This window comes from Mastomys coucha, unplaced genomic scaffold, assembly GCF_008632895.1.
Source record: "Mastomys coucha isolate ucsf_1 unplaced genomic scaffold, UCSF_Mcou_1 pScaffold14, whole genome shotgun sequence".
NCBI lineage: Eukaryota > Metazoa > Chordata > Mammalia > Rodentia > Muridae > Mastomys > Mastomys coucha.
The window spans coordinates 65,927,280-65,952,016 of NW_022196896.1; the positions used below are offsets into that span (position 1 = coordinate 65,927,280).

The 24,737-nt window shown below is 38.1% G+C and overlaps 1 protein-coding gene across 7 annotated transcripts in view; it reads right to left on the minus strand.

Annotated features, from left to right (window-relative positions):
* Positions 1-24,737, minus strand: part of Rev1 (REV1 DNA directed polymerase) — a 74,625-nt gene that overhangs the window by 37,566 nt on the left and 12,322 nt on the right. For all 7 annotated transcript variants that reach the window (XM_031367265.1, XM_031367264.1, XM_031367268.1 and 4 more), the window contains 3 exons: positions 17,184-17,247; positions 16,339-16,465; positions 7,203-7,371 (listed from right to left, as the gene is read on the minus strand). In XM_031367265.1, coding sequence (XP_031223125.1) covers positions 7,203-7,371; positions 16,339-16,465; positions 17,184-17,237 — 350 coding nt within the window. In that variant the 5' untranslated portion in view covers positions 17,238-17,247. The remainder of the gene's footprint in view (positions 1-7,202; positions 7,372-16,338; positions 16,466-17,183; positions 17,248-24,737) is intronic.

Sequence of the window (24,737 nt, forward strand, 5' to 3'; positions counted from 1 at the left end):
TGCCCTGAACTCTCCTGCCTCTCTCTACCTTCCAAATGTTGGGATTATAGGCATATGCCACTCTGTCTTCATTAAGATGTCTTAAATTAATCTTTGCTTGCTAATAAGTTATGAGTTATATTAAATACTGTCTATCTTTAAAAATATAATTTCACTTTCGAATTTCAAATAATTGGCTAATAATATTTAGGCCAATAACCAAATTTTTAAAATAGGTAGAACTTAAGTATAAGAAAATTTATGTCTGTCTTTTCCTTCCTCCCTCCCTCCCTCCTTCCCTCCCTCCCTTCCTTCCTTCACATCACATTTGAAGGAGAAGGAAGGAGGAAAGCAGAGAGGAAGGGAGGGAGGGATAGAGACAGAGACAGAGACCTAGTGACTCAGTGGAAATCAGAGGACAGCTTACGGGAGCCATATTCTGACCTTCCACCATGTTGTCCTGGGGAAACAAACTGAGGTTGGCATACTTGGCGGCCAGAGTCCTATTACAGGAGACATTGCTGCAGCTTAGTTAGTTTGTTTGCTTGTTTGTTTTCACTAAGTCTCTGGCTTATAAGCCAAAAATAAATACTAAAACTTTCTCTTTAAAATTATTCAGGAGGAGGCAGAAGCAGGCAGATTTCTGAGTTCGAGGCCAGCCTGGTCTACAGAGTAAGTTCCAGGACAGCCAGAGCTGCACAGAGAAACTGTCTCGAAAAACCAAAAAAGAAAAAAAAAAATTATTCAGGAAAATAATAAAAACCTAAATAAACTTTTGTCTCATGAATCAAAAAGTCAACATTTTTAAAACTTTCTTCTACCTTCTGCACAGCTTGAAAGAAAGAAAACAAACTGTGGCAAATGATCAAACTGTCTTATAGACAACCACTTTTTAAACTTGAGTCAACAATCATAACACCCTTGTGAGATACTCTGAAAATGAAACTAAGTAACTGTATAGCCATTGTTCTTTGTGAAATTATACCGATAAATATTAATCCGACTGAATGTACCTAACACTACCTCCAAATGCTGAAACTACAAAATCACAACAGAAAATAAAGAACATAAGCTAGAAAGGTTTAATTTTCATTTACCTAAATGGTTTATTATGGCATACCAAAATTTTAAGTTACATTATAATACTAGAACCAAAAATCTTCAAGTTAGACATTTGTTACTTTATATTCTTTGATACATCTATTTCAATCTAACTGCCTAAACATGGATGTGTCTTATAGTTCCATTTATGAGAACTCACATGCATTCTCAAGCAGGGATACTAACCCTTACAGGGAATCCTCTGCAACTCTCCATCCTTTACAACATGGAGGATAAAGGAGGGGCAGCACAGAATCCACCCATGTACACCACATGCACATTTTAAGTAAAACCAAGAGGCAAAGAACAAATAGAGTCCATAGTCTTGTGCTTGTCTACCTCAATGACCTCAAGGACAGCAGGCAGGATGACTCAAATCAACACTGAGCACCCAGGGGTATAAGACCGAGTTCACCTCCTGAGTACCATGTAGCCCAGCAGAATTAGTCGTGTAAGTCCACAGAGAATGTTAGAACACAAGACAGCCAACTGAAATACAGCAGGTCTCAAGTCACAGATCCTTAGAGATGATTAGTAAAATGAGTTAGAATGCAGAACACAATAGTGTATCGTAATGTTAGCCAAAAATCCTTATAATTTGAAACCCAAGCAATTATATATCACTTGTACACTCAATTATCTCTGCTTATCAAGTAATTAAACCTCTGGGTATATGGTTTATGAAAGTGTATTTTTAAATATTTATATTTCCACCCAGGAAGACAGTTCAGTCTTAAGCGCTGGCCACAGAGAATGAAGAGCTGAGTCTGGATCGTTAGCACTCACAGGGAAAGTCAGGCAGCTAGTGCACATCTGGAATTGCTGTACTGTAGGCAAGTAGAAACAGGATTCCTGAAACTTATTTCAGCCAGCCTGGCTAAAATAGTGAGAGACCTGCCTTTAAAAAAATAAAACGGGTCTCTGCTCTAATGTCCCCGCCTAGCCTCACACTCAGCCCTTCTACAATCATGTGCTCCATGCCTGCCATCCTTTAATGAGTACTGATTCCTGCTTTACCTTCCATGTATCCACGTAAAATTCTCAAAGTGAACTTTATAGCTCAGTTTTCTGAATTATATCCTACCCTTATCAACTGCCAGTGACTTTAAATTAGCAGTTGTAAGCAGATCCCAAATTTTTTAAGAAATAAAGTAAAACAATACCCTCTGTATCTGTAACAATAGAGCTTTCTTATATGAAAATAGTTCTGCAAATCCAATGTTGTCTAGTAGTTATTCTCTATCAGCAAACCATCAAGGAACACCTGCACAGACATTCAGGCTTGGACCTTCTTTTCTCGGGTGTGGGCTTCAGATAGCAAAGGCTAAGTATGTACTGAGAAAGCAACAAGGATCTTCTCTACTTACTGTGTCAATATTAAGGTATCCTTATATACCCAGAATTGAAATCCATGCTGCCCATTCCAAATTACCTAAACTTTCTAGTCATTTACCAAAATAGCACAAGCTCAGAAAAAGAAAAAGTATGGTTACAGCTTTCTGTTCTTTCTACAGTCCAGTGTTTTCTTCATTCTTTATATTCTGAAGGGTAAGGAACATATTTTATTTTATTTTTAATGTGGTTGGGAAATAGCTTGAAATGCTGGTGTTAGTTAGAATTAATCTAAGAAAACTTATCTCAGAATATGTAGGGCTATAAGATAATAATGTAAGCATCAAGATTAATATGTAATACCCTTAACATTTATACTAAATATAGTTAGAATCCCAAGTTTTAGTCCATGGCAATATAAAATCTACAGATTATAAGACATTATAAACAAGCTAATGTACTATTTGGGAATTAGGGGGGGAAAAAGATCACCTCTGCGAATCAGTCCTACTAGCTTGGTGAACTGGCTTAATGGGAAACAAGACCAGTGCCTCCATCTATCTCCCTCCAGTCACATGCAATCTACACATTAACCTAACCAAAGGATCAATTCCCAAGCTACAGGACTGAATACCAAGACCTTAGCTAAGAAAACCAAGAGCAATCAGTAAACACTGAGGACAACGTTCTTGCAGTGTGCTCCCACAGCATACACTGTACACTACACAGAGTAGATGGGGTGATAGGATGATGTCCTGAGAGCATCTTTACATTATGCTTCAGAATCCACTGTCCCATCTCAGTGAAGTAATTTTATACTTTCTTTTTTTTTAAATTAATTTATTTATTATATGTAAGTACACTGTAGCTGTCTTCAGACACTCCAGAAGAGGGCACCAGATCTCATTACAGATGGTTGTGAGCCATCATGTGGTTGCTGGGATTTGAACTCATGACCTTCGGAAGAGTAGTCGGCGCTCTCAACTGCTGAGCTATCTCTCCAGCCCCAATTTTATACTTTCATGTACACAGACTGCTCTTTAAAAGACTCCCCGACTCTTGGATGCCAAGGCTTTATGCCTATAATATTCACTTAGGTTTAACAGCACACTTAGGGAATTCTAACGAAAGTAACACTCTAAACACCTTTAAAACTGCTCAAAGGAAAAGAGAAAAATCAATTATAGAAAAGAACAGAATATACCAGCAGTTAAATAACAAATATGTGTAACAAAAATCTCATTTAAATATGCTGAGATCAACATGATTAGGAGTGTACAAACCCAAGTCCCATTATGTAATCAAAATTATTCTATGCTATAATAATGTAAGAGATTTTTACATATTAAGATTTATGCTCCTACAAAAGATACATACACAAAATGATCCCGTTACCTGAGTCTATTTCTCTATACCAAGGCTAGATAAATGGTACAGATTAGACACACACAGTAATCAGAAAATCTGAATTCTAAATATAGCTGTTTCTCGGACAAACCAATGAGTTACTGACTTTATCTTCTAACCCAAAAATGAGGTCAACAAAGTTATGTACACTCATTTAAAAGGATGATTGAGCACTAACTCTGAGCTTTACTAAAATCTTGTTTTAAAACGTGTCACATTTCAGCTGCTTTACCTCTCATGGTATGTTCTTAGCTGAATTCAGGAAGGACTGGTAAGAGGCAGTAACCATAATAATGGAATCTAACTGTGAGCAGGTAAGTCCTCTCCCCGGTTGTCTACTGTCAACTCTCCCTTAGTCTTTCCAAATAATAGTGTCACAAACTCAGATCCACACTCTAGCCATGGTCACTGACAGAACCATCTGTGATATTTTCTCTGGAGTGAAGCTAACTTCGTACCCTGAGAGCTTCATGGGAGTCTTATAAGGAGACACAGGGTTAAAAGCCACAATTATTCATCCTACATAACAGAACACAGCATGAAAGAAGGCATTAGAGAGATGGTGTAGGGAAAGGCCTTCAAATTTAATCCCTCAAAGTTTACAGCTCTTTTATAGTCTGACAGATATGTCTGACTTTCTAGAAGTGGTAAAACATTAAACTTTTAGAATTTATTGAGGTTTACAGAATAAATTACTGACAGTACTTCTTGTACAGTATGCCTCTACAACACGCCCACAGTTTAGTCTGCACAAATGATTTCTAGTTTTCATACAACCACAACAGATATATATTCACATTTTTTATATTTATTAATTTTGTTAGAGAGTAAGAGAGAGAGAGAGAGAGAGAGAGAGAGAGAGAGAGACTGTGCATGTGCGTTCGTGCGCCACAGCACACACAAAGGTGAAAGAACAACTTGCAGCAGTCAAGATTTTGACTTCTATTGTGTGGATCCATACTGACCAAACTTGGGTTCTCATACTTGGCAATGAGCACCTTTATCTGCTAAGCCAACTCTTTGGAACCCACATTCTTTCACAAAAGAGGAAGTAAACATTTTAGGTAAAAGATAAAGTTTCTAAATCCAAATTATATGAACAAAAAACTATTAAATTTGAACATGAACCCAAAGTTATTCCCAGAGTCCAAGGATCATCTTATCTGCTCTCAAGCTGCTTCTCATGTTTAAAAATTTGTGACTTCATTCACTATATAACGATGCATAAACTATGTAGAGAACGTTCATGATTTCTGTTAGAATTAGTTAAGGCTATAATTACAGAAAAAAAGGATGTGGGGGATGGAGAGATGGCTTATCAGTTAAAAACATGTACTAATCTTACAGAGGATCTGATGCCCTCTTCTGGCCTCCAGGGCACCTGCATGTAATTTGATTCATATGGATGCATGTGCACACACAGTAGAAAGCAAGAACTGACTGCTGTAAGTTATTCTTTGGCCTTTATGTGTGTTATGGCTCGCGAGCACAAGCGCACGCGCACACGTACTTAGAAAGTACCTTTCTAAGTTTGTTTTATTTGCATCCCATTATACAATATGACTGTGTTCTTACACTGTAATAGTATGAGCATATGCATTCATGTTGTGTGAGCAGTAGGCAGCTTCAGATATCCAGCCCACACTTTCAATTTTCTTTGAGCCAAGGTCTCCTCATACACTGCTGTTTACATAAAACTGGCTAGCCTGAGGGAGTCTCCACCCTCTCTGCCTCCTGTCACCATATAGGAACATTAATTACAGATGTATGCAGCAGATTTGGCTTTTCATGGTTTTGAGATATATAAAGACCTACTTCTGCAAACACATTACCTACCTATTGAGCCATATATTAAACTCCTCATACTACTTATAATTCATCCTCGAATGAAGTTATAATTTTAGTATTAATTCACTTATACTTACATGTATTTTTAAATTATATATATATATATATATATGGCTCATACATATAAAATTTCAAATAATCCATCTTTTAAGTTTCAGTTTATCACCAAAGTTCCAGAAGACCTATTTTAAATTAGAAAATGATAAGTAAATTTGCTCACTAGTTACATTTTATCATTTCTAAACTAACAAAAGAGATAAGAAAGTACGATCAACAAAAAGTAATAGGATCCAAATGTGACAATTCCCAGCATTCAAGAGACTGATGTAGGAAGATGGAGATGAGGGTAAGGCGAGCCTGTGCTATTAAGACTCTGGCTTCAAAACCCCAAAAACTAATACATGTTTTGAGGGATGTGGTTTTATGTACAACCTGTACAATGCCCGAGGTTCTAGTTTTTGCTTTTAGTATTATTAAGGCAAAAAAAGTAACAGTATTGCAAAACGTTCTCCTTGACTCTACTCTCAGAAATTCAGGTCCAGATTAGCTTGCTATACCAAGGGGGTTTAAAAAAAGCCACATACTGCTTCCTCTGCTTCCTATTTCTTTGTTAAACACCATCACCAATAGCAACTTGAAGAGTAAGGGATCACTTCATCACACAGCTTACAGGCCAGCATGAAGTTATGCCAGGGCAGGAACTCAAGAGGGAAACATGGAGGCAGAACTTGAGGCAGATGCCATACAGAAGCACTACGTAACTGCTTGCTTTCCAGAGGTGGCACAGCTCACACTAAGCTGAGACAGTCTATAAATCAAGAAAATGTTACAGAGTTGTCTATTGCCAATCTAATGGAGGGAATTTCTCAACTGAGGTTCCCTCTTCTCAAATGACTAACTTGTGAAAACTTAAAAACTGACCAGCATAGGGCTGGTGAGATGGCTCAGTGGGTAAGAGCACCGACTGCTCTTTGGAAGGTCATGAGTTCAAATCCCAGCAACCACATGGTGGCTCACAACCACCCATAATGAAATCTGACGCCCTCTTCTGATGTGTCTGAAGACAGCTACAGTGTACTCATTTATAATAAAAAACAATAAATCTTTAAAAAAAAAACTGACCAGCATAAACATATTATTAAAAAGATGCAATTTACTTTGTATAAAGCTTACTGTTTTGTGTCTCCCAATAGAAGGAACACTCCATGAGTCAGTACCAGGCTTTCCTAACTGGTACTTCCCAAGTACAAACTACCCCACCAAGCACTGAGCACATGAATACTTGTGGAACAGATAATGCATCTTTATCAAGCCCTACTGACTACCTCTTGCTGCTTGTCTGTACTATCTCATCTGCTTTCTGGCAGCTGAAGTGGTAACACTATTAGCCACATTTCTGCATTTGAAATGGCTTCCAAAGCATACCATGTGTTTAGACTCATTTAGCAGACACATACTATTTGAAAATAGGGCCAGTTTTGTAACAGAAATAAAAAGCACGGCAGTTTTTAAAGAACTTACTATAGTTAACTTACCTTTCCACAATCCATTCTGGTCGAATTACTTTTTCCCCCTTTAATTCTTTAATTTTGGCATTAGGAAGATTTGTAGCAATAATGTGTGTTGTTTTGGATCTAGAATAATACACATGGTATTGACCTCCATGCAACATCATTAGATTTCTCAATTCCTCAGCAGAAGGATCTGTAAAAATCAGTATTGAAACATATTAACAGTTCAATGTACAAAGCAGCAGATTGTTAGGTTGTGATGATAATCCCTTAACTAAGATGACTTAAACATCCTTGCTCCTGTCTGATGTCTTTATCCTGGGAGCAGCTCTCCCACCTTGGCCCCTCACTCCTGAAAATGGATGCTCTTTCCAAGTTGTCTCCACCTGTTTCTTGACCAGGAGCACCTTCTCAGCTGCTGCACTGTCTGCTGTGAAGGTGAACTGACCACAGACACTGATGACAAATGAGGGCCTCAGCAGGTTGGCAGCCCTGTATCCTGACCTCACTCAACCCTAGCCACAACTTCCAAGCCAGCACCATTTCAAGAATACACACATACACACACACACACACACACACACACACACACACACACACACACTTTTATACTTTTTTTATTTTGTTTATTTTTAGACAAGATTTCTCTGTGTAGCCCTGGCTGTCCTGGAACTCACTTTGTAGACCAGGCTGTTCTCAAACTCACTGAGATCCACCTGCCTCTGCCTTCTGAGTGTTGGAATTAAAGGCATGTGCCACCACTTGCCAGCCTTAAAAATATTTTGAAAGTTATCAATTAACTAATATCAAAGGCAAAAACTATACCTATGCAAAAATATTAGACTAACAAATATCATTTAAAGTTTTATGTATTTCTTGTTACATGTGTGTGTATATGATGCATATAAGCGCATGTTATATAGAACTAGTCTCTGAGCCTACCATCACCCTGAGTTAAGCTGTAACTGTAGAAGGGCACCCCAGCTGAGCCTGTTGGCTGCTGATATTAGTTCACAGGAGTCCAGGAGAGTCATTGGACACTCCTCTGAGCATCCAGACATGTTTCCCAACCAGTTACATACAAATTCTGCCCTAAGTATAACTGGCCTCAGGGTTAGAGTACATAGGTTAGAAAGGCTAAGGGAAGGAAGAGGCTCCCTCTACACAGCCATGGAAGTCATTATCCACACTGTATGCAGAGCTTCCAGTGTGGCTCCTGTAAGGTCATCCACATTTCTGCCTGAAATTCTTTACATATTGCTATACAAGTAAGCATAATAAATTCATTCATTCTTCAGGGCAGTGGTTCTCAACCTGTGGGCTACAAGCCCAACAGGTTGGGGAGGGTTAAATGATCCTTCCACAGGGGTCACCTTTGACAATCAGAAAACACAGATATTTACATTATGATTCAGAACAGCAGCAAAATGACAGTTATGAAGTACAACAAAAATAATTTTATGGTTGGGGTCACCACATCATGAGGAACTGTTATATTAAAGGGCTAGGGCATTAAGAGGGTTGAGAACCACTGACTTAGGGCAAACTTTGTTTTACCATGGGACCTTCTGAGGGGGAAAACAGACTATACCTAATATGTGTCTCCCACCAACGGGGAGAAAATTCTTCCATAGCAAACATGCCACAGCATTTATTTTTGAAGGTTAATAGGGCAACTTTGTGAAACTGGTTCTCTTTCCACTTTTTTGTAGGTAGTGGTTTAAACTGAGGTCACCAGATTTGGGAGGTGAGCATCTTCACCCTGTGAGCCATCCCACTGGCTCCAAGCAATGCAAACTTTTCAATTTTCTTTCATATTCTGGTTTTTTGTTTTTTGTTTTGAGACAGGGTTTCTCTGTATAGCCCTGGCTGTCCTGGAACTCACTCTGTAGACCAGGCTGGCCTTGAACTCAGAAATCCACCTGCTTCTGCCTCCCAAGTGCTGGGATTAAAGGCGTGCACCACCACTGCCAGTTGTTTCATATTCTTAACTATAGAAAACATCTTAATACCTGAAACCTTGAGGATAAAAATTAATGTGGAGAGGGAGAGGGGGAATATACCCCTGATGTACTGGCAGAGTATGGATACAAAATGTAAAGTCAGAATAAACCTGGATTGAGAGCAATTCTCTTCTCCAAATCTTATTATCCATATTACACATCAGAGCATCATCCCCAACAACAGCACATGCCTGATCAAGGCGAAGAACAGACTATCTCAAACATCTAGCAAACAAAGCTAACATCCCATGCCCCATTTTGTAACCTTCTTGAATATATTAATTTAAGTAAATCAGAGGATGAGAAAGACAAGACTCTGAAAACCAAAAAAAAAAAAAACCTTACCTACAAATCACTGACATTTTAGTGAAGATCTGTTAAAAATCACTGTTTCTGAGATCCAGCAGCTATACAGGTGAGTTCAGCAAAATAAAAAATAGCACTCATTCTAACAAGAAATGTTTATAAGGCAGTGTGCCAAAATTAGTTCCTAAAATTTCAGACTCTACAGTTCTAAACAAGCAAATTATTCACTGGATTTGTGCAATAGAGGTTTTTCAAAAATAAATAGTATCAATTCTAAGAAGATTAATTTTTCAGAAATCCTTGTATTGACATAATGAAACACTTTCAAATCAAAGTACCCCCTCCCACTCAACAGGGTTTCTCTGTGCAGACCTGGCTATCCTGGAACTTGTTTTGTAAATCAGGCTTGCCTCCAACTCATAGAGATCCACCTGCCTCTACACCACCATCACCCAGCAAATGTGTATTTTTTTAAAATTTAATTTTATTTGTGTGTATGAGTTTTTCTTATATGTATGTTGGTGAATAACATGCATGCCTGGTACCCAGAAAAGGGCATTAGATCCCCTGGGACTGAGTTGCAAACGTCTGTAAGCTGCCAAATGGGTACCAGGAATTTAACCTGAGTCGTCTGGCAAAGCAGTCCCATGTTCTGAACTGCTTAGCCATCTCTCTAGCCTCTGAATATGTACTGTTATAGTCCATACACAGTACATAATACTATAAATATATAGTAAAGAGAATTATACAAAGACTGAAAACACCTGATTGTTTTCCTATTACATTCTGTATTTACTTTCTCTAATTCTCACAGCATTGTCATGAAGGAATATTATGCTTGTTTTACAGAAAAATAAAGATTAGAAAAAGCTAAGCTAACCTACAGTCATACATATATAGTTAAAGACTCACAACTCAACATCAGGCTTATGTCTCAAGAAACCTCACACTTGATTAATAATAACTGAAAAAATAAAAGAATTTTTTCAGTGATTCTCAAAACTTGTGTTTGTTCAGCAGCTGCTCTACAGCAGGGATCACACACATGCATGTGCTCCAGCAGTGGGTATCTCCCCTCATGCCCCCCCACACACAAACACACGCAATGTGCTCCAGCAATGGGTCACACAAATGCAATGTGCTCCCTTAACAACAAGCTCCACCAGTTGTGTAAACTTTGACTTTTACAGCAATAATCCTAAACAGTCTACACGGCAACCTAGGATTAGGCGCCAATTTCCTTAAGCTGTTAACGCTTTTTGTAAGTTTTTTTAAAAACAATTGCGCACCCCCCCTCTCTCTCCTCCCCCTCTCTCCTCTCTCCTCTCTCTCTCTCTCTCTCTCTCTCTCTCTCTCTCTCTCTCTCTTTCTCTCTCTCTCTGTGTGTGTGTGTGTGTCTAGATAACAGAAGAGTACCATGGCATATACATAGCAGCCAGAGGATAACTTTCAGAAGTCCGTTCTTTCCTATCATATAAGTTCCAGGAATGAAAGCTCAGGTACATCAAGCTTGGTTGCTAGCATTGTACCTGCTGAAACATTTCACCAGCATGCACACGCACACACTTTTAAATATACACAGCATCCTGGTATAAAAGTATTTTCAGTAAGTGTTTGCTAAGGGCTAGAGGTGGTAGTTCAATGTGGAATGCTTGGCTCATATGCATAAGGTCCTAGGTTGAATCCCCAGTACTGGCTCCCAAAATAAAGCAAGTATTGTAAAGAAAGGAAAGGTAAATTATTCTGTCTCCAAAGATAGTAAAACTTGAAAATACTTTTTTCCTTTCCTGTTAATAAACACTTATTGGGCTGGGCAATGGTGGCACACACTTTTAAACCAAGCATTCTGGAGAAAGGCAGGTGAGACTCTCTGAGTTTGAGGCCAGCCAGGACTATGGAGAAACCATGTCTCAAAAAAAACATACATACATACATACATACATACATACATGCATACATGCATACATACATATATATTGATATGTCCATTTTAACAGCATCAACATATACATCAAGCTTAAATCAAACATCCACCTCTCTGGAGTGCAAAATAAAACTATTCTGAAATCATAACCAAGTAAAAGTAACTTAGGAAAGAAAACTAGCTTCTAGTGGATCTTCCTTAGAACAAGTACTCTGAAGCACTCTGAATGAAAAGGCATTTCATCTGAGACCACAAGGTAATTCACCTTATATATGTCTACTCTATTCTTCCCACTTAACTCTGTGTAGGTATGATAATGGTCAAAGAGTATTTGTGTAAAAGTCTGTGACATCTAACCTATAGTTAGATATAGTTCCCTTCAAGACTAAAGGCAAAGCCATAATCCTGAATCCTGTAAGAATCCTCTAAGATGACTACTTGAAGAAATAATCCTATTATAGGAGTACTGTTCCTCTCAAGCAATGACAGTCATATCTTATAGATCTATCTTCAAGACCAGACCTGAGACAATAGTCACCAGACTGCTGGCCTGGAACTCACTATGTGCCCAGGCTAGCATGAAATTTCCTTTTCCTGATTCTACCAATTTTCAACTCTAAATAGTGTATGTACTGTAACAGGTGGCTAAGCCTAGCCTGTTGGAACTCCAAGAGCTCCCAAAAGGGCAAAAATTACAATAACAATCTTGCTTCACTATTAGAATTTCAGTTGAACCTCTCAGTATTTTCAGTTCAACAAATTAATAGTTTTAGTCCTTCTTAACAAAAACAACACACAGAGAGGCTCAATGTCACAGACTAATGAAAAGAACAGAGATTCATTTAAGGAATAAAATGGCACATTTTTATCAAGTCCTGTTTTCCATGATCCCATGTAGATTAACAACAAAAACAATGTAACCAAAGAAACAACCAAGGCAGAAAGAATGTCAGAGTCTCAAGGACAGACTGGTCTACCCAATAAAATCCTGTCTCAAAACAGTAAGGAACAAAGTGTCCAAGCTAGAGCTTTTGTAAACTTGACAAGCTAGAGCTATCCAGGGGAAGGACTCTTAGTTGAGAAAATGCCTCTGTAAGGCTGGCCTATAGAAAGGTCTGTCAGACATTTTCCTGACTAATAATTGATGTGAGAGGGACCAGCTTACTGTGGACACTGCTGCCCCTAGCATGTGGTCCTGGGTTGTATCAGAAAGCATGCTATGCAAACAGTGAACAGCACTTCAGTTCCCTGCCTTGCCTTTTCTCAGTGATAAGGCTGTTGCCTGAAAATGTTAGCAAAATAAACCCCTTTCCCCTCAAGTTGCTTTTGATCACGATGTTTTATTTATCACAGCAGTAGAAACCTAACAGACACCTGTCATGCAGGAAGATGTCTTTGGTTCAAACCACTCTCACCACTACAGTAATATTAAAAATGGGAGTGTATTCTTAAGAGTCACCCTTCCAGGCATCAACTGCCTTTTCTTTTTCTTAGTCTCACATTTCTTCCCTTGTTGTATAACTTACACAGACACTAAGTTTTAACAATCATAGTATGATGTAGTTTTGTAAAGGGGCAATCTTAGGATGACACTTAGTTTTGTACTACAGAAAAACTAGTAAAATTTACAGTATGTGCTAACTGCAATAAATAAGAGGAATAGAGAATGAGAAAAATGGTCATTTATGTAAGCATATGATTGAAAATATTTTAACATTCTAATATACAAATACAAAATCATTTTATCCATTTTAATGCAAATAATATTAAATATAAATATGATAATGACTACTGATTATCACCTTCACTGGATTAAGGAGCACCTAAGGAATTAATGAAGCACATCTCTGAGTGTGTCTATAATGACCATTCCACAGATAATTAGAAGATGAGGACTCTATCTAATAAATTGGTTGAATTTATAGTGGGATGGCATTATTAGGTAGATGGGGCCATCTGAAGGAAGCAGGACATATAGGCAAGTCTCTGAGGTGATGATACCTTGCCAAGCCTTTTGCTGTATTCCATGATTCCTCTCTGCCATGAAATGAACAGTTCTTCTGTGACAAGTTTCTGCTGTCATTATATCCTCTGAAACCATGAGCTCAAACACATGCTTCCCTGTATCCTTAAGTTGTTTCTACTGGGTATTTTGTTACAGTGACCCAAGAGTCTAAGAACCAGACTCAAGCCTGTGCTCTACAGAAGTCAGATAAACAAGTACAGGCTCTCCAGGTGCATTCTAGTCTACCAATTCACAAAAGATGCTTCCTGACAAAGAAAGGTAAAACTCAGGTTTCAAAGAAAATGTTTCTAGCAGTGATGAGATACAACTCAATACTATAGACTGGCTTAGAGAAAGGAAAAATCTAATTTGATCTGCATCTTCATAGGAAAGGGGAATTAACAGAGGTAAAGAGCAGAAACAAAATTCCATAAGTATAAAAACAGAGTTATAAAATCTGAGTAAGCCTGTTGACAAAGAATACAAAAATTAAAAGCACCAGGCGGTGGTGGCGCACACTTTTAATCCCAGCACTTGGGAGGCAGAGGCAGGCCTGGTCTACAGAGTGAGTTCCAGGACAGTCAAGGCTATACAGAGAAACCCTGTCTCAAAAAAACAAAACAAAAATTAAGAGCAAAAGCCAAGCAGCACTAGCACACCTTTAATCAAAACTAAACATGCACCTGTTTATCCAACTCCTACAGACTTCCTACGACATTCCCCTCTGGTGCACATCTAACTCACAGACCATATTTGTTACAAAAGCCAACATTCTCTATCAACCACTGTATCTTTCAAACAGTTCCTAATACTCAAGGAAAATCTAAAATATATTTGCTTAATCAACTCAAATAAAGTAAAATGGGAGAGAAGACTCACTGGCTAGAAAACATAGAAAAGACGTCAATTGTACCAAGTGATCTGGATGCTTAACACTACTTACTATCCAAGCCCTAAGCAAGGCTATCTTGTATACATGGCATTAATTCTGGAATGTATTCTAAAGCTTGTATTGATAGGCCCAGGACCAGGATAACCAAACAAGTTCATTCAGAAAAAGCAAGGAGGGAACTCTCCAGGGGAACAATGACTTAAGGCTGTGGTACTGTTACAGGAACAGACATAGAATAGTCAGGGAGAACAGTGACAAACAACTATAATCCCAATACTAGAGAAGCTGAGCAGCACACGTTCAGGGCTAGCCTAAGCTACATAGCAGGACTCTGTCTCAATTTAAAAAAAAAAGTAGAGAACTCAGAAACGCATGCACTCAAAGATGTGCCAATGATTTTTTTAAAAAAAAAACTACTTATTCTTGTATATGACAGGGGAAGGGGCGCACATGTGAGCAGCAGCCCAAGTGTAGAGCTCACAGGCCAGCTCTGTTGAGCTGGTTCTGTCCCTCACCTTTACATGGTCCCAGGGGTAAAACTCAGTTTATCAGGCTTACACAGAAAGCACTTTTTACCCAAGACCCACCTCGCCAATCCCCAAATGATTTTTGCCTAATGTACAAAAGTAATTCAAGGGGAAACAGGCAATTCAACACAGAGCACTAGATCAAATGAAACCAAACCTCAAAATGGGCCACAAAACTATGAACCAGAAGAGATCTGAAAACACAATTCATGAAACGTATTACCTACCCACTAAGGACTGCAGAGATGGAGGCTGCCTGGAAATAAAGGCGCTTGCTGCCAAGCCTGACAATCTGAACTCAATTCCTGGGACCTACTGGGTAAAATGAACAATAACTGATTCCTACAAATTGTTCTCCAATCTCCATGCACAACTCTCCCAACCAACAAGTTTTTTAAGTTACAAAAGTGGTTAAATTGTTATTTATTCATTAAAATTATATGTTTGGCCCGGGAAAACAAAAACAGATAAAAGCTAAAACACTTGAGAAATTATTAGCAAACCACATGTGCAACAGTAAAAGTTAGACTATGCTAGAGCAGTGGTTCTTAACCTTCCTAATGCTATATCCCTTTAATACAGTTCCTTGTGTTGTGGTGACCCTCAACCATAACATTATTTTCGTTGCTACTTCATAACTGTAATTTTGCTACTGTCATGAGTCATAACATAAATATCTGATTTTAGTTGGTCTCAAGCAACCCCCTAAATGGGTCATGACCCACAGCTGGGAATTGCTGAGGTAGGGGGTTTGGTGTTTACATGTTGCATTATCAGTCTTGCTTGGTCCAGCACTTTTTGAAGATGCCCCCATTCCTCCTTTTAAAAATAGTAATGTATATCTGTTCCATTGTATGCTGAAAATAATTCACTTTTAGAATTCACAGCGTTTTATTGAGACTGTGGAAGACTATGGGGGATTTTGAAGTAGGATTAAATACACTTTGCATATAGTGGCTTGAATGAGAATGTCTCCCATAGGCTCAAATATCTGAACCCTGGTGGTGACTTTACAGGCTACACCTTGCTAGGGGCAGGCTCTGAGACTAGCCCCCATTCCAGTTCACTCTCTCTCCTTCATGTTTGGGGCTTAACATATGATTTCTGCTCCCTGCCATGATGGTCTCAACCCTCTAAAAGCACAAGCCAAAATAAACTCTTTCTTCCATGAATTGCCTTGGTTATGGAATTTTATTACAGCAAAAGAAAAGTAAATAATGCAGATGATAAATAACTGGAGAAGATTAAGAAAATATATTCTCAATCCTAAAAAGATAATGATAAAATTGGGCACCAAAAAGGTAAAAAGAAGCCGGGCGGTGGTGGTGCACGCCTTTAATCCTAGCGCTTGGGAAGCAGAGGCAGGCGGATTTCTGAGTTCAAGGCCAGCCTGGTCTACAGAGTGAGTTCCATGACAGCCAGGGCTACATGGAGAAACCCTATCTTGAAAAACAAACCAAACAAACAAACAAACAAACAAACAAACAGTAAAAAGAACTCAACCTGTATATCCATTAACGTAGATAGCAACTCCACTAAATATTGCAGACGCTGTCCCATCCTTCTGCTTAGCGGCATCTGAGCGGAACTGCTCCTCCAGCTTCTGGACCTTGGCAGCCATGTACCCGCCCTACAACCAAAAATGGAATACCAATAAACAACCGTGACAACACCCCCTGCCACATACTTTTAATTTAAAAACCCTAACAGATTTACAAATACAGTCTCACTTTTTTAACCTTAAAGTAATTAGGCTTAACTGTTTTATTATGTCTTCAAAGTAAAGCTATAGGTGACAACTACTGGTATACACTCTGTCCAAACAGCAAACCACTTGTTTTTACTATTAAAATTGTATATGCTCACTATAATGGTTTTCAGAAAACAGAGATATATTAAGAAAATTACAATTGATGCAACCCCATTCTCTAACATTTTGGAAAGCTATTTCAAGCCTTTCTGTCTCACAACACTAGTTAAATTCACAGTGACATTCCTTTATTCCCACTGCTTTCCTTAAGGCCATCACTCCAGGTTAACATATATAGCTAAGCATTAACTGCAGTATCTTACTATATATAGATGACTGACAACTCCTTAGTACTGGATACTTACATATTTTTTTCCTATTTCTCAGTATTATTACCAATGCTGAGATAAATTAAAATATATTACTCTAGACAGTAAAATACAGTTCAAGGGTTAGGGTTTATGGACAGTGTTATGGTTTTCAATGCATTGTGAAAACAGAAAGACAAATAATAAAGTCACGTGTTAAACCTTAAGCCATATGATAAACTAAAAAGAACAAAAATTATCTAGACATTTTAGTATTTACTAAAACATACCCATTTTTCCCAGCCATCATTCTCTGCTCTCTTCCTCCATCCACCTCGCCTCATGTTGGAGCTTCTGTATGGAGAGAAAAAAAAGTCAATTTTACACCATAAAACTCACTGATATTCTATCAAGGAAAATGGGAAATTTGAAAATTCAAACATTCAATGAACAAAGACCAAAGTTCAATGCCAAGTAAACCTCGCCAATGCACCATCCTCAGGTGGCTTTACCAGGGAAACTGTCCAGAGCACCCTCCCTACATGGTTAAGCCTCATGTTTAAACACTTTTCAACTGGATATGAAGTGCTGCCCTGGGAAAGGATCCACACACCCCTTAATAACACTTAACATTCACTTTGCACAAAACATCAATAAACCCAACCAACACAGTTACACTTGTTACAACTAATTAGTTAAACAATCTACTATGTCCCTTCATCATCTGACCTAGAATGGCTCTTAAACTGTGTCACACTAGCCACTCAAGAATGCACACACAGTATGACCCATCTGTCCTACAAAATGTCTCCCTAAGAAATTCATTATAAGAATGCATCATGGGGGAATGATTATCTTGATAACAAATTAATAGATCTGGCGTTCTTAAGGCAACACTTAATGAACTGTACCACACAACACCAAGATTACCAAATCATGGCTTTTCAAGCTTCAGGCTTAGGGATTAGAAAACCAGTTAAGTTATTCTAAGCATTCACTAAATGAATTCTTCTAGCCACAAGTTGGGCTATCATTGAATTATCTTTCATAAATTAATACAACATTTAGATTTTTCTGTAATTATATAGGTTTATAATAAAAGATTATTATATAAAGCCTTATGTATTCTATCAAAGTTACTTTGGCTTTGGTATAATTTATGAGAATATTTAACACTTAAAAAATACTTTATCCACACATACAGATACTATTTCAAATACTCTTGGTTCTTGAAATGCCCCTTAATTTGTTTTCTCTTTCTGACATTTGTATTAACATACTGTATACATGAAAGGTGGCTAAAAGACACGCAGACATTGTCAGCTAAGTCCCAGTAGTGAAATAAGACAATGTGAATGTTTTAGGGGTGTATGTAGAAAGGCGCTGAGAATGAAATACTAATTCTGTGGACAGAAGAGTTTTGCTTTTAAATTTGCTCTAGGCAAGTAAAACGTTGTTCAATGGTGTATTCATTATCAAGCCCAGAACTGCCATAATTTCTCTTAAATTCTCCTTAAGTAGCTTACCCTGCCAGTCCTAAAGACTTCATCCCTTAAGAGTCAAAGAGTCCTAATACAAAATACTAGATCAAAGAAACTCTCAATCTATGTACTTTTACAAGCAAATGACTTGAGAATTCCACTAATGTGTATGTCACATTCATTAAATGTAGCTATCTGCAGTCATCGGAATGAGAATGTCCCCAGAGACTCAGATATTTGAACACTTAGTCAGCTGGTGGTGCTGTCGGGAAAGGCTGAACAGGTGGCCTTGCTGGAGGAAGTATGTCGCTGGAGGTAAGCTCTGAGAGGTTAAAGACTGTTGCTATTTCCAGTTTGCTCTCTTTGCTTCATGCTTTGTGGCTGGAGATGTGAGCTCTCTGCATTCTGCTCCAGCTGCCATGCCTGCTGCCTACTGACATGACATGACATCATGACATCACGATGGACAGCAATAGGCTTGTATACAGCCTGATCTTATGGAAGAATTTTCTCTGATGACTGTACCTTATGTCAACCTAATAAAACTAGCTTGCACATTCACATAAACACATCCATATTTCACTGAGACCAACAAAAACCTTGTTCCATATACTCAAAATACTAAAATGGAAATACAGTAACTTGCCATTAACTGCTCATGTGATTGGGTGGTCAGGGCAGTCAGGGCTAAACAGTGAGAGCCTGTCTCAAAACAACAACAACAAAGTCTTTTTCCAAGACTGAATGATGGTTCAGGGGCTGAGAACATATTGGTTCTGCAGAGGACCAGAGCCTGGCTGAAACAACCACCTCTAACCCCAGCTCCAAGAGATCTAACACATGCTCTGGATGCCACCAGCACCTACCTTCACATGTGCACACCCCTATACACAACCAAGCATCTGCTACACACAAGCATATATATACACATGTAATTAAAATAAAAACATGAATCCTTAACAAAAAAAAATTCTGAAAACTCAGAATCAAAGTCTGAACAAAGAAGACCATAAGCAACTCTCTTAGAAGTGGTACAGATGAAACCAGCAATTGAACCATATCTGCTAGCAATAAGAACCACACAGTATATGGGAGTTAACTACAAATCATGTTTGGGTTGGTGGTTATGGTGTTAAATAAGGAGCTAAGTAAAACTCTATTCTTATAATCTATAATGTGTCATGATATAAAGGGTAAATTTCTCTAATCCATAAAGATCATCAAAAAGAAGTGGTTTATCAATGTCTCTGCAGTCTTAGATATAGAAAGGCTGTCCACTCCATGAGCCTGGTCTATTTATTTAAATAAGTCTTTATCTAAAGGGCAGTGGATCAGGATACAAATAACCTGACAGAATAGTCTGAAAAATAATGAGCTGTTCTTCCTCAGTTCTAACTAATCTTTTCAATTACAATGTGTTCTCTTCACTATACCTATTCATTAAGAAGCAATGGCTCTAATCCCAGCACTTGGGAGGCAGAGTCAGGCAGATTTCTGAGTTCGAGGCCAGCCTGGTCTACAGAGTGAGTTCCAGAACAGCCAGGGCTATACAGAGAAACCCTGTCTCGAAAAACCAAAAAAAAAAGAGAGAGAAAAGAAAATGTTAAAACTAAAAAATTTCTGACACAAAACATCCAGAAAATGTGGGATACCATGAAAAGACCTAACCTAAGAATAATAGGAGTAGAAGTAAAGAGCCCCAACGACAAGGCCCAGAAAACATTCTCAACAAAATCACAGAAGAAAGCTTTCCCAACCTAAAGAAAGAGATGCCTATAAATGTACAAGAAACTTATGAACCCCCAATTAGATAGGGCCAGAAAAGAAAATCTTACCGGCACATAATAATAAAAATACAAAATCTACAGAGCAAAGATTGAATGAATATTAAAAATGGCAAGGGAAAAAGGCCAGGGAACATACAAAGGCAGACCTATCAGAATCACACCCAACTTCTCAACAGAGACTCTAAAAGCCAGAAGGACCTGGGCAGATATCCTGCAATCTCTAAAAAACCACAGGTGCCAACCTAGACTACTATACCCAGCAAAACTCTCCATCACCACAGATGGAGAAAACAAGACATTTCAAGACAAATCCAGATTCAGACAACATCTATCCACAAATCCAGCCCTACAGAAAATACTAGAAGGAAAACTTCAACCCAAGGATAACTACATCCAAGAAAACACAGAAAATAATTAATTCCATACCATCAAAAACAAGGAAAGCACAAACATACACACATAAACACCACCAACATCAAAATAACAAGAATAATCACTGGTTAGTCATTAATATACCTCTCAGTATCAATGGCCTTAATCCCCCAATAAAAAGACACAAGATAACAGTAAGGATGCAAAACGGGATCAATCATTCTGCTACATACAAGAAACACACCTCAGCATTAAAGATAGACATTATCTCAGAGTAAAGGGCCAGAAAAGAAGTTTCCAAGCAAACAGACCCAAAAAGCAAGCTGGAGAAGCCATTCTAATATCCAATAATTAGACTTTCAATCAAAATTAATCAAGAGACAGGGAAGGAAGGACACTTCATACTCAAAGGAAAAATCTACCAAGATGGCTTCTCAATTCTGAGCATTTATGCCCCAAACACAAGGGCACCCACATTTGTACAAGAAACACTGCTAAAGCTTAAATCACACATCGAACCCAGCACATTAATAATGGAAGACTTCAATACCCCACTCTCACCAATTGACAGGTCATCCAGACAAAAACTAAACCAAGAAACAATGAAATGAACAGATATTATGAATCAAATGGACCTAACAGACATCTATAGAATATTTTACCCTAACACAAAAGAATGCACATTCTTCTTAGCACCTCATGAATCCTTCTCCAAAATTATCACAGCCAGTCACAAAGCAAGCTTCAACAGATATAAGAAAATTGCAATAATGCCTTGTATCTTATCAGACCACCATGAATTAAATAAAGTTGGACTTCAACAACACAAACACTGGAAAGCCTGTACACCCATGGAACTTGAACAATTCTCCATACGCAATGATCTCAGGTCAGGAAAGAAATAAATTAAGGACTTTCTAGAATTCAATGAAAATGAAGGCACAACATACCTAAATTTATAGGACGATGAAAGCAGTGCTAAGAGGAAAGTTCATAGCAATTAGGTACCTCCATAAAGAAATTAGAAAATTCTCATATCAGCAATTTAAAAGTACACCTGAAAGCTCTAGAAAAGTAAGAAGCAAGCACACCAAAGAAGAGTAAAGGGCAAGAATTAATCAAAATCAGAACTGAAATCAATCAGGTAGAAACAAAGAAAACACTACAAAGAATGAATGAAACCAAGAGCTGGTTCTTTGAGAAAAATCAACAAAATAGACAAACTCTTAGCCAAACTAACCAAGAGACAGACAGACAGTACCCAAATAAAATCAGTAATGAAAAGGGAGACATAACAACTGACATTGAGGAAAATCAAAGAATCACTGGGTCTTATTTCAAAAGCTTGTACTGTACAAAATTGGAAAATCTTAACAAAATGTACGATTTTCTAGACAGATACCACTTACCAAAGTTAAATCAAGATCAGGTAAACTATTTAAACTGCCCTATAACATCCCCAAAGAAATAGAAGCAGTCATTAAAAGTTTCCTAACTAATAAAAGCCCAGGGTTTTAGTACAGAATTCTACCAGACTTCCAAAGAAGAGCTAATTCCAATACTACTCAAACTATTCCACAAAACAGAAGGAACACTGCCAAACTCATTCTATGAGGCTAGTCACCCTGATACATAAACCACACAAGACTCAACAAAGAAAGAACTTCAAACCAACTTCTCTTATGAACATTGATGCAAAAATACTCAATAAAATAATTGTAAACCGAATCCAGGAACACATCAAAGACATCATCCAAAAGATCAAATAGGCTTCATCCCAGGGATACAGGGATGGTTCAATATACAAAAATTCATCAATGTAATACACCATATAAAACTGAAAGAAAAAAAAAACACATCACACGATTACCTCATTAGGTGCTAAAGGAACCTTTGATAAAATCCAACACCCCTTCACCTTAATGGTTATTAGAGAAATCAGGAATACCGGTCACATAACATAATCAAAGCAATATACAACAAGCTAACAGCCAACATCAAAATAAATGGAGAGAAAAAGCATTTCCACTAAAATCAGGGACAAGGCTCCCACTATCTATTCAACACAGTACTTGAAGTTCTAGCCAGAGCAATAAGACAACTAAATGAGATCAAGGGGATATAAATTGGAAAGGGAGATGTCAAGGTATCACTATTTGCAGATGATATAATAGTATACATAAGTGACCCCAAAAAATTATACCAGAGAACTCCTACACCTGATAAACAACTTCAGTCAAGTGGCTGAATACAAAATTAACAGAAAGAAATAAATCAGTTGCTCTCCTTTATACAAATAATAAACGAGTAGAGAAAGAAATTAGGGAAATAACACCCTTTACAATAGCCACAAATAATATATATTGGTGTAACTCTAACCAAGCAAGAAAAAGTTCTATATGACAAGAACTTCAAGTGCATGAAGAGAGAAACTGAAGATATCAGAAGACAGAAAGATCTCCCATACTCATGGAAAGGTAGGATTAATATAGTGAAAATGGCCATCTTACCAAAGCAATCTAAAGGGCAGTCCCCATCAAAATTCCAACACAACTTTTTACAGACCTTGAAAGACCAATTCTCAACTTCATATGGAAAAACAAAAAACCAAGGATATGCTGGGCAGTGGTGGCGCACGCCTTTAATCCCAGCACTTGGGAGGCAGAGGTAGGCGGATTTCTGAGTTCGAGGCCAGCCTGGTCTACAAAGTGAGTTCCAGGACAGCCAGGGCTACACGGAGAAACCCTGTCTCGAACCGCCCCCCCCCCCCAAAAAAAAAACCAATCCTAAACAACAAAAGAACTTTGGGAGGAATCACTATCCCTGACTTCAAGCTGTACTACACAGAGCAATAGTGATAAAAACTGCACGGTATTGGTACAGACAGAGACATGTTGATCAATGGCATCCAATTTAAGAGCCAAAAATAAACCCACACACCTATGGACACTTGATTTTTGACAAAGAAGCCAAAACCATATAACGGAAAAATGAAAGCATCTTCAACAAATGGTGCTGGATTAACTGGATGTCTACAAGTAGAATGAAAATAGAACCATATTTATCACCCTGTACAAAACTGAAGTCCAAGTGGATCAAAGACCTCAACATAAAACCAGATACACTGAATCTCATAAAAGAGAAAGCAGGAAATACCCTTGAACATACTGGTACAGGAGTCAATTTCCTGAAAAGGACACCAATGGCTCAGGCTCTAAGATCAACAATTGATAAATGGGACCTCATGGAACTGCAAAGCTTCTATAAGGCAAAGGACACTGTCAAAAGGACAAATCAGTAACCTACACATTAGGAAGGATCTTCAACAACCCTACATCTGACAGAGGGCTAATATCCAAAATTTACAAAGAACTCAAGAAGTTAGACACCAATAATCCAAATTGCTCAATTAAAAAATGGGGTACAGAGCTAATCAGAGGATTCTCAACAGAGGAATCTTGAATGGCCAAGAAGCACTTAAAGAAATGTTCAAGAGGCTGGTGAGATGGCTCAGCAGCCATCTGCTGAGCACTGATTGCTCTTCTGAAGAACATGAGTTCAAATCCTAGCAACCACATGGTGGCACACAACCACCTATAATGAGATCTGATGCCCTCTTCTGGTGCATCTTTAGACAGCTACTGTGTAATTATAATAAATAAATAATAAATCTTAAAAAAAATGTTCAAAATCTTCAGTCACCAGAAAAATGCAAATCAAAACAACTCTGAGGTTTCACCTTATATCCATCAGACTGGCTAAGATCAAAACCACAAAGACATAGCACATGCTCACCAGTATGTGGAGCAAGGGGAACACTTCATTGCTGGTGGGAGTGCCAACTTGAACAACCACTTTGGAAATCAATTTGGCAATTTCTCAGAAAACTGGGAATAGTTCTACCTCAAGACCCAGCTATACCACTCCTGGGCATATACTCAAAAGATGCTCCAACATCCCACAGAAATTCAAAGCATTACAAGCAGAATTATAATTACCTAAGTCCACTTCTGAGTATATATCCAAACTCAAAAGTAGGGAAGCATTTATCTATGCACCTATATTCAGAGCAGCAGCATTCATAGTAGCTAAAAGGTACAGGCAACCCCAAATGTACATTGACATAGACCACAAAAACAAAATGTGCTATACACATATGAAATGTTACTTACACTTAGAAAACTTAACATATGCTACACCATAG